Source organism: Leishmania mexicana, chromosome 10 (assembly GCF_000234665.1).
Source record: "Leishmania mexicana MHOM/GT/2001/U1103 complete genome, chromosome 10".
NCBI classification, from domain to species: domain Eukaryota; phylum Euglenozoa; class Kinetoplastea; order Trypanosomatida; family Trypanosomatidae; genus Leishmania; species Leishmania mexicana.
This window is the reverse complement of record NC_018314.1, coordinates 95,032-105,425: the sequence shown is the minus strand read 5'-3', so window position 1 is coordinate 105,425 and position 10,394 is coordinate 95,032. Positions and strand designations below refer to the sequence as shown.

Below are 10,394 nucleotides of genomic sequence, written 5' to 3'. Positions count from 1 at the left end.
GGAAGGACGTGAATGCAAGGGGGTTGGGGTGTGGGTGGGTTGGGGGTGGGCGAGACCCCCTCCCCCCGTCTCCAACGCAGCAGATGAGGCGCCGCGTCGGGCTTGTACCGTCGCCACCGACTCTTTTGTTGCCGCTGTTTTATGAGTATGTTCTCGTGCGCAGACGTGTGCCCTCACCACCTCTCTGAGGGAGAAGATCAGCCGTCGCCCGTCTCACGAGGTAGAAAACAAAGAAGTAGGGCGGCAGGCACGAGGAGCGAGGCAGGGGGACACGCGCCACTGAGCGCTTCGGATGTGTCCCCTCGCACGCAAATGCGCACAAAACACTGGCCTTCCCCCAAGCCTTCGGCTTACTGCTGCTGGCAGGCGAGAGGTGTGTGCTCCACCATGGCAGTCTCCCTGTCAACACAATGCGGCACCGCAGCTGCCGCCAGCGCGCTCGTATCCGGCAGCGGTATGCTATCCGCGGCAGCGCCCGCTGCTGACGCACGCGGCAGTGCGCTCACGCTGCTCTCGTCGGTCAGCTTGGCCAGCTCCTCTGGACGAGGACCAGGTGCACTGCTGTCCTTCACGAATGCGAAGCATGTGCCCTGCGCTCGCGAGAAGTGGTTTCCTCCGGCCTCCCCATCGCAACGGCCCGTCAGCACGACGATGAGTGTCTCATCCGGGCAGGCCTCGATGATGCGCAGCACACGTCGGTTCGTGTCGTGCACCCTGCGGAACTGCGCTACCGTGTGGGCAGAGGCCGTGTCACGGCTGCCGCCGCGCCCATCGTACGCCGCTCTCTCGGCGGTCTCGCTCTCCTCTTCGGCCGCCACCGCAGCGGAGGGCGTGGGTGGCTGTGCGGGGGGCAGAACAACATCCACCTTCGCCTGTGTCAGCTGAACCCAGAACAGAGAGAAGCTTGGCCTCTCTGTCGTGGCCGTCTCGCCATCCGTGTCGTTGGCAGCGACGGCGGCTTCACGGGCCTGCTGACTCGCGCGGTGCTGCAGCGCACGCACAGCTTTGCGCATCCCGTCCTCGTCATGGCGCACGGGGACGGCATCGATGCGACCTGAGCGTGCTGAAGACGATTGGGGTGCACTTGACACCGTGTCACCGCTCGCCTCAGCCTGAGTCGCAGAGGCAGCGTTGTACTTCGGCGGGGCGGGGAGGAGGGAGGACAGCGTCACGGCATCGTCGAAGAGATGAAGCTGAACATCGAGTCCCGCCTCAGTCGCCTTTTCCGGCCCCTCCTCCGCGCTCACACCATCGGAGGCGCTGCCAGCCGCTTCGGTGATGAGGCCCAGGACGCTCACCCGCGGTCGCATGCCGAAAGACGGACCGTTGATGAGCTTTAGCTGCGTCAGCTTAGCGCTTACGAAGGCGTCCACGGCGCTGTCGTGCGAGCCTTGCTGTATGCGCCGCTGAAGGTAACGCTGGGCGAGAAAGCGCAAGGCGTTCTTGTAGGGTAGTCCCGCCGGATGCGGAAACAACCACGTTGTGTCGAGCACGTAGCAATTCGGGACGCACTTGCATGCCTTGAAGTCGTTCTCAAGGCTGTGACCAACCACGAAGGTCTGCGTGTCGACAATGCGCTGTAGTGCGTGCTGACAGTCCGCGAGGGTGGTGGACACGGGCTCGAGCGTCGCCGCATCAATGCCGCTGAAGCGCGTCCGATAGTCTGTAACGCGCTGACGTGGTTTGACGAGCATGTCCAGCACGACGTTGCCGGTCCGCACGTCGACCAGTGTCGCTCGAGCTAGCGCACTCTCACCGCCCTCGACCTCCACCATCTCGCAGTCAAACGCGACAACCTTCACCGATGGCGTTGTCGATGCGGTGCCGTCTGCCGTTGCCGCCGTGGAAGGCGCTGCGAAGCTCACCCAGACATCCTGCTCCCCTCCCTCCACATCTCTGTTCGGCAGAGCCGTTTCCTTGTCGTCCGCCTCGGCGCTGCTGCCATCTGCATGCGCGGCGGCCGTGGACTCTTGCGGAGGCGCAACGGTGAAGCCCAACTCCTGCATCTCGACTGTGTGCTCTGGGAGGTGCAAGGCGTACTGCTGAAGAAGGGTCCGATTCTCCCAGAGGTGCTGATGCTGCTGGAAGGCGTCTGATGCGATGATGGGCGAGTCCGCTGCCGGTACCGACGAGGCCTTTGGCGATCTCTCCGCGGAGGCGGCGCCGTCGCCCGCACCCGAATCCTTTGCGTGTACCTGCATTGCCTGCTGGAACATGCTGCCGACGCCACGGGCATCCTTGACGGCAGGGCTCGTGAGGTGGAGATCCCCCACGTCCCTGTCCCCGTCCTCACCCCCGCGACTGCGGTTTTGGCGCAAGCGATTCGACGCTGAGGACGAGGCTGCCGAAGAGGGCCCCGGTCGGCGCGGCGCATCGTTGCGCCACCACAGGTCCTTCTCCAGCTCGTTTCGGGTGCTCGGGATGAAGAGTGGGCAGTACTGCACTCCGCCAGCACAACCCGCTCCACGACCTGGGCGCGCCCAACATCGGCCCTCTCGCACCGGACTCAGCATCGCACTGCAAAGCTCGGTGTTCCAGTTCGCCGCCGCGTCATCGTCATCGCCCGTGGCGTTCGCTGCCGCCGCGGCGCTCTCCGCAGCGTGACCTGTGGTGCTGCCGATCGTGTCCGCCGAGGGCGACGGGGTGGCTCGCTCTCGAGGGGCTCCGCCGCCGTGTGCCTCACCGCGCGCTCGCGGGAGGCCGACGCCGGTGCAGAGCATCTCATCATACGACCAGCCATTCACATAGATGACAACGGTGTTGCGCACCTTCGACTTGTTTTTAATGAAGAAAATGCGCGGCGACTCGATGATCGGGACTGACGCCGGCACGCTCCAGAGAATGAGATTGGCGATGTCGCGTGGGGCAAGCGCAGAGCGCTGAGCGCGGTCTTGCTCGAGCTGAAACTGCAGCTCCACCTCAGAGAAGCGCTGGTGCAGCAGAGTTGGCGCGGCAGTGACACCGTGCAGCAGGTGGGGCTGGCGCTGTTGCGGTAGCTGCGGAGGCAGACTCGTCGTCTCCTCTTCTTGCCGTGCCTTCTTGTGTCGCCTTTTCTTCACGTCTTTTGTGAGTGCTGCTGAGGTGACGCCGGCGATGGTGGGGGTTGCCGGCGGAGACGACGCACAGTGCATGCCGCTGTCTCTGGCACGATTGCTGCGGCGGCTTCTCGCAGAGGAAGACGTGGAGGATGAGGAGCGTGCACGACGCGCCACGTGCGCCCCCTCGCCGTCGAGCGCCGAGGAGGACGTGCCTTGGACGGAAGAAGAAGGCATTCTACCACAGCTCAACAGCCGTTGTCGTTTTTTGCCTTTGACGCGAAGGTCGATGGTGCACGCGCCTTGCCGATGCGTATGGCAATTTGTAGGGGAAAAAGGGGCGAGGGGAGCGTGCCGTTTGTTTGGGGCTTACAGGGAAGGACCGCAATGAAAACACCGATCGGACGCCCGTGCTACGTGACGGGGGTCGTGCAGAATGGCGAGCGGCACGCACAGCCGCGCCCGTGCAGGGGCAGAGCTTCACACGCCTTCGCTGTCTTTGGAAAGGGAGCAGGAGAGGTGGGAAGTGGGGAAGGGGGGGGGGTTAAGGATAAACAGAGGCCGCCGAGGTGTTAGGGCGTGAGGGGGGAGAGGCAGAGAGGTGCTCCGTTTGTGTCGCCGCGAGTCTACGGCACGCGAGGGACCATGGGCGGATGTATGCTTGGCTTGGATACGGGGGCAGGCATGTGGGCGTGTGGGCGAGCGGTGCGGGTGCCCCAGTCGGTGACTCGGTGGGAAACAACGCGAGGGAGGAAGGATGTGCCGGTGAAGGGATGAAGATTAACATACGCGCATGCATACACGTACACAGCAGCCGGCCCCACACATCAGCACACACGGATGCGTGGGGCACAAGGGACATCCCCGCTACTGTTGTTGCTGCTGATCGTGCTCATGTCCCCGTGGGCATCGCGGACATTGCCAAAGGGCCACACAGCGTACCTCGCCTTCCTGTCGTTGTGTTGCGTTCCGCCGCCACCCCCAGTTGGCGCGTGTCTGCGTGTTCTGCTGCTGGATTCGGATGGAAGAGAGACACATGGAAGAAGCGAAATGAAAGGGAAAGGGGGGGCGAGTGCCGAGTGTGAATAGCGGCGCACACACGCACACATGCACACGCAGTCCTATATATGTACATCTGCATACAGTCGGAGAAAAGGGTCCCAGCGAAGTCTGGCAAAGAGCTCCCTGCAGCGGCAGGCGCCGAAACGGCATCGAGCAAGCGAGAGAGGGGGTGAGGGGTCGATGGGGCTACAATCGCCCCCGGGAGTTCTACAGAGCTTCCTCAACCTCCTCCCTCCCCCTGCCTCTCTCAGCGTTCTACGCGCACCATATCAACTCCTCCTCCTCCCCCAAATAATAATAATAACAACGGAGACGCAGCACTCAGCGCCTTCACGCTCTCTCCCGCACACGCGGGGAAGGGAGAGGGGTAGGGATAGGGGGACGCTGGAGGGGGCACACAACCACAGGCGCGCGCACATCCAAACTACTACAGCTCACTGGGACGGCGTGGCCGCTGTTGGAGAGAGGAGGCGGGGGGGGGACAACTTCGCGGTTCTCCACACGAGGGACGGTAAGCAACGGGAACAACGTCGTAGCCATACGCTTCCGTCGTGCAAGAGCAAGCACGTCAAAGAAAAAAATGAAACGAATAACTCGAGCGGCGCGTGGAAAATTATGGGAGGAATGGCGATGCCATGGTAAAACAACGAATCGGATGATCGAGAGAGCTCATGGCGTAGCGAAGACATCTGTCTGTCTGTGTCTGTGTGTGTGTGTGTGGCGCATGACGGGTGCTCGAGAACGGAGGAGGAGGGCGAAAGAAAACAACGTACGGGGACGCACACAGGAGAACGATATTCAGGAAGGTAGGATGACTGGAACGGTCCCCACCGCCGTGTTCCCATGACGTCCCTTTCGTTCCTCACGCGGACACCGCGGGACCCCCCTTCCCCCCTTCACACCGATTTCGACACTTCCTCGTTCAACACCGCTGCCACCGCCGAGACAGGGCACACCCAGTTGCCCCGTTCTAGGCATACAGGAGGCACCCGGCAATGACGTTGAGGATGGCGACAACGAAGAGGTACCCGCCCACCACCCAGCCACCGATGCCATTGCCGAGGATCACGCCGCCCATGAACACGTACAGGAAGGCGCGGCCCATCGGGGAGACAAGGAAACGGGCAAAGACGGCCATCATCGTGTAGTTCAACAATCCCGACTCCGCGGAAGGGATGATGACCGAGAATATGAGCAGGTAGAGGAGCACGGCGAAGGAGCGGATACTGTAGTACTGGTGTATCATGAAGAGGAAGAGCACATAGGTACCGCAGCCGAAGGCACCAAGAATGCCCAGGATCTTCAGGGTGAAGGGAATTGGGGGGCTGTGGATGAGATCGTCGAAGTTGGGGCGCGGCATTGTGCTTACCTTTGCTGCTGTTGTGCTTGTGTGTACGTGTGGACGTCCGGTGACGAGGAACCGTCAAGAGGATGTGCAACCCCAGTTGTGGTGGTGCTATGCCTAAGAGATACGGCGTTCTCCTGCGTGTCGTCGCCGAACTCGTGTACGTGGGATGGGATGAGATGTTGGGTAGGGGAAGACGAGAGTCAGGGTGGGTTCCTCGAAAGTTACGATGCCGCCGCGGTTGCTGTAGGTGGGTGCGGAGCATGTGACGAGAGAGGCAGAGCAGACAAAAAACCCATGGAAAACCGGCGAGAGAGGGGAGAGAGGCGGGAGGGGGGTACAACGGGGGGGGGGCACAGCAACGACCGCGGTTGTCTGGGCGAGGGCAAGCCCCATGGAGCCAAGGCACACACACACACACACAGACACACACCATAAGTGTTGTATGGGTACGCAAAGGCGTCATGCCACTCTCCACGCATCCTAGTGACTCTTCTCGGTGAGCCGAGGTGATGACTACGCACACAGTAAAAGCAAAGGAATGTATGTTCAAACTGCGCCGGAACACTCTCACGCGAACGGCGGAAGGAGAGGAGGGGCGAGTGTCCGTGCGGCGCGGAGTGAGACAAAGGCTGACACAGACAGAGTACGAACGAAACGGTGGGCAGTTTCGTGTGTCATGCACTCCGCACTATGGCGGAGGGAGGGCGGACGGAAGCAAGCGGACCCCGACGCGGAGCGTGCGGGGCATCATCCTGTTTTGTTAACTGTCACGCACTCCCATGGAACTACCTGCGCCATCGCCGTCGCTGTTGGCGCTGCGCCAACTGCGCGGTCCATCCTTCACCTCCTGCAGTGGCGCTGTGCGCAGCGTCTCCCGGTGGGCAAGATGCGCCGCCACTTCCTCACCGAGCAGCTCTTCCACAGCGGTCTTTCGCACAATGCCGTCCACGATGCGGCGTTGCTGCCACTTGCTCTTCCGGATCATGTTGTACTGGTCGTTCAGGAACGCCGCCACGCGCGCCTCCCGCTTGCTGAGGCCTCGAAAGGATGGCGAGTAGAGATAAACCGTGATGGCGGTCCCCTCCCACGTGACATGGGGGTACTTGTCGCTGCCGTAGCAGAAGGCCCACACCCGGCCCATGAAAAGGTAAGCCTCGCGAAACGCTTCGAAATGAAAGGTGCGCATGATGGCCTCCTCGCCCATGTGCGCGAACCTCGGCATCGGCGGCTCCGCGGAAGAGGCGGAGGTCGACAACGACGACGACGACTGCGCGTCATCCACCAGATCACTGTCAGCCACATCCTCGTACACAGGCCGCCAGTGCTTGACAGATTTCAAGAAGTCTTCCACTTCGTCCTCGCGCATGCGTCGCTCGTGTCGGGCGTAGCTGCCGCCGTGCTGCGGGTTGGAGTTGTGGAACACGTTGAAGCCGTAGTCGCCCTTCTGCGCCCGCTGTGTGGTGAGGGGATGCTCGAACATGCCAGCGGAGGAGACGGCAGAGAAGGACGAGCGTTGCTGCATTCGAGGAAGAAAACTGCGGCGCGACCGCTGCGGCGCCGTCGCCGCGCGAGTGCCACGCAGCAGCCCAGCGAGCATCACGACTTGGAAGGCGTATGCGTGGACCTTAGTGCTCGCGTGTCTGTGGGTGGGGAGTGTGGGCGGGTGTGCGCTACGGGGCAGGTGATGGTTAAGCAGGCAAGGGCGCGCGCGGCATAAGAGGCAAGGCCTGGTGTGCGGAGGGGCGCGAGAGCGTGGAGTGACAGAGGGAGGCGCTGCTCAGTGGAGAGCAAGCGACAGAGATCGTGCGAGGGACTTGAGGGTTTCTGGCCTACAGAAACAACATTCCCGCCGTCTCCTGCGTGCTCCTGGGCACGAGGCGGGTGGAAGAAGAGGGACACACCCGTGTCCGACGTGGCTCTCTCCGCGTGTGAGCACTCCACCATCCCCTCCCGCCTCCCGTGACACCTCTGCTGCCCTGTCGATGCAAGTTACGCGGATGTGAGAGCGAGGGGGGGAGGGGCAAAGAAGGCGAAGGCGTTTGTTTCCCTTCCGCCAGGCCGCTGCCGTTGAAAGCAAGTGCCCAACACCGCTCCCACATCTGCCTTGCGTTGTTGCCTTTCATCCCGGGTGGGCGGTTGGTGTTGAGGGGCCGTTGCAGTGCTCTTCCGCTTCTCTTGGCGAAGAAGATAATAATATAAAAGGGAGAACGCTTGCTTGGCCTCTGATGTGCACACAGCTGCGCGGATGTTGTTGCCTGCGTGGCCTGTTGCATGGGCGGCATGACCAGCGCACACACCTCCCACGGAAAAGGACAGCGGCCACAACACAGGCGGTACAAAGAACAGGCAAGAGGCACAGAGAAAGCAGAGGGAGAGAGGGAGAGACGGTGCGACACAGCCGTACAGGCACACACACACACCAGCTCGTGGGACAATAAAAGGGCAGCGTTATCGAGGCCATCGCCACCGTTCGCAATTGCCGCTGCGCCTGTGACGGCCACAAGCTCACTGATGTCCCGACGTACACTGGGCACCGCCCAGTGCACGTGTGCTTGCCGGCATCGAAGGTGAGGAGAGGGACGATCAGGCTGGCATAACACGGAAAGCGAGCGAAGCAACAGGGAAAGCATCACTACGAAGACGAGCCAGCGGGGTTCTTCTGCTGCAGCAACAACGCACGCAGCTCTCTATAGGCGTGCCTGGCGCTGAAGCCGTCCGACTGCCTTGTGTTAGCCCCTGTCCCGCTGTTGGGTCCGGGCATCATATGCGCGGCCTTCAAGATGGCCAGCCGCTCCGCCAGCAACGCAGCTTCCCACCGCTGCAGATGGCGAACGAGCTCATAGCGGCTGCGATGGCGGTGCGGTGAGTCGACGCTACTTTGGATGCCGGTGCCACTGCTGGGTGTGGCGGCAGCCGCGGTGCCGTTGCTCGCTGTCTCGCGCACAGGTGTGCGACAGGACCCGGATGGCGGCAGGGCTTTGTCACTGGAATGGGAAGAGCTGGCAGCGGCGCTCTGAGGCGTCGGCGTCGTCGAATTGGATGCAGATGTCGAGCCGGCCCGAGGAGGGGTCAAGTCGCCGCATACCAACGCTTTGGAAGGCGAGGGCCGCTGCAGCTTGCACAGCTCCTCGTCGGCGCTCGCGTCGAGCACCATGTTCATCTCTGCATCCTCGCGACTGCCCACGTAGTACTGCAGGGTCTCGTACGACCGCTCCTTTAGCAGTGCGTTGAGCCGCGCCAGCTGCTTGCCGTACCCGGCTTGCTGTGCCGTTGCACCGCTCTTCTCCAGTCGGCTTGCCGTGTCGGACAGAACAGTGTGGATGACGTCCACCTGTCCGCGCAGCTGGTGGTGGGTGCGTCGCAGCTGCGCCGCCATGCCCTGCCAGTCCTTGAGTCGCTGCTGGGACTGGAGAAAGCGTTGGAGGTGCATGTGCCCTTCATTCAGCAGGTGGCGGCGGTAGTCTACGGTGCGGGCGCCGATCTCAGAGAGTCGGTGGCGCAGCACCTCCAGGGTCTGTTGTTGCAGAAGCGGCTGCGCGGTGCTGCTCGAGTAACCACTAGGGTTCCGACCGGACAGAGCACCTGGGCCGTCGCCGGCGTTATCCTCCGGATTTGGTGCTGCCACTGTCGCTGGCGTCGTATCCGGAGGTGCCGCAGCGGCGGCGTCGACAGGATCTTCGCCGCTGAGAGAGTGTGACGATGATGAGGGCGCCGGGAGCGGGTGCGATGAAGCAGAACTGGGGTGAGACGGCGGGGAGAGCGACGGCACATTCGGTCTCGGCGACGTGGAAGGCGGCCCCTCTGCTGTGTCCGCTGGCTCACCTGTGCTGCATGAGGCTGCCGGTTCCTCATCGAGCATCGCAGCGCACTCCGCCGACGCCATGTCGAATGCGGCCTCCTCCGCTGCGTACATGGCTGCCTCCTCGCTCAGCAGCAGTGTCTCCTCGTTCTTGCGGGACTCGGCCTCCTGATGGCGGGCCACGACCAACTGTTCGGTCGTCTGCAGCGCTTCGTACTCCTTGTCCAGCTGCTCCTTGTCAGCCAGCAGACGTGCGTGTCGCTGCTCCATCTCCGCCCGCTGCCTTGACATGTCCTGCGCTTTTGCTCGAATCGTTGACGTGTAGCGGAGAGAGAGCACCTTCTTCTTATCGTAGTCCGCACGACGCGCCGCCCGCACGGCGGCAGAAAAGGGTTGCTGGGTCGCTGAGGCGTCGCCATCCTCACTGACGACCTCGTCGCCCGCCTGCTGCGATTTTGGGGTCGTCGCTGAGCTCCTCGCAGGCGTCGCAGCACCATTGTCACCCGCTGCGGCGGTGGAATCGAGCGGCACGTAGCCCTGACCGTGAGGGGATGACGCGTAAGATGGAGCTTGCGCGGCAGACGAGGCTGTAGCGGGGCCAGCTGATAGCGCCGATGCCGCAGCGGCCCCCTTGCCTTTCCGCCTCTCCACTGCGGCCGCTGCTTCGCTAACAGCGTGTGCCTTTTCCTCCTCCGCAATGGCGGAGGCGCCCATTGTGCGCTCCTCCAACACGCGTCGCACTTGAAGCACGTTGCTTTGCACCTGCTTTGTTTCTCGCGTCACCGCCTGTGTGTGCAAGGCCAGTGCCTCCAGCATCCTCTGTAGCACGAGCACCTCGCGCGTGCCGGAGCGTGATGGGTAGTCGAAGGTGTTGGCAACAAAACGCTTCGTCTTCGCCACACACGGCAGCCGCTCCACGTAGCGCGCGAATTGCGCACGCCGATGCGACGGGAACTGGAGGTCGTCCACCCCGCACACGTCGTAGAGCCACTTGTCGAGTACAACTGCATTCTCCTCCGAGAAGGGCACGATGGCAGCTGCGGGGCCCGTCGCGCCTGTCAGCGATGCCATGGATGCAGCGGACAGGTGAAAGGTCGAGCTCGCGTTTTCGGGGGAGCGTCAATGGTGGGGCAACCCGTGCGCATGTACC

At 62.8% G+C, this 10,394-nt stretch overlaps 4 protein-coding genes across 4 annotated transcripts; all 4 read right to left on the bottom strand.

The window, feature by feature from the left end:
• Positions 1 to 350: 350 nt before the first annotated feature.
• On the bottom strand, positions 351 to 3,131 carry LMXM_10_0270 (conserved hypothetical protein; the record flags this gene model as incomplete). Its single annotated transcript, XM_003872817.1, has 1 exon — positions 351 to 3,131. The coding sequence occupies one exon, from the start codon at positions 3,129 to 3,131 to the stop codon at positions 351 to 353; it is 2,781 nt and encodes a 926-aa protein (XP_003872866.1).
• A 1,936-nt stretch (positions 3,132 to 5,067) lies between these two features.
• Positions 5,068 to 5,457, bottom strand: LMXM_10_0260 (conserved hypothetical protein; the record flags this gene model as incomplete). Its single annotated transcript, XM_003872816.1, has 1 exon — positions 5,068 to 5,457. The coding sequence occupies one exon, from the start codon at positions 5,455 to 5,457 to the stop codon at positions 5,068 to 5,070; it is 390 nt and encodes a 129-aa protein (XP_003872865.1).
• A 748-nt stretch (positions 5,458 to 6,205) lies between these two features.
• Positions 6,206 to 6,967, bottom strand: LMXM_10_0250 (conserved hypothetical protein; the record flags this gene model as incomplete). The annotated part of the gene is made up of 1 exon (XM_003872815.1): positions 6,206 to 6,967. The coding sequence occupies one exon, from the start codon at positions 6,965 to 6,967 to the stop codon at positions 6,206 to 6,208; it is 762 nt and encodes a 253-aa protein (XP_003872864.1).
• A 1,110-nt stretch (positions 6,968 to 8,077) lies between these two features.
• On the bottom strand, positions 8,078 to 10,315 carry LMXM_10_0240 (conserved hypothetical protein; the record flags this gene model as incomplete). The annotated part of the gene is made up of 1 exon (XM_003872814.1): positions 8,078 to 10,315. One exon carries the CDS (start codon positions 10,313 to 10,315, stop codon positions 8,078 to 8,080), a length of 2,238 nt encoding a protein of 745 aa, XP_003872863.1.
• Between the last annotated feature and the right edge of the window lie 79 nt (positions 10,316 to 10,394).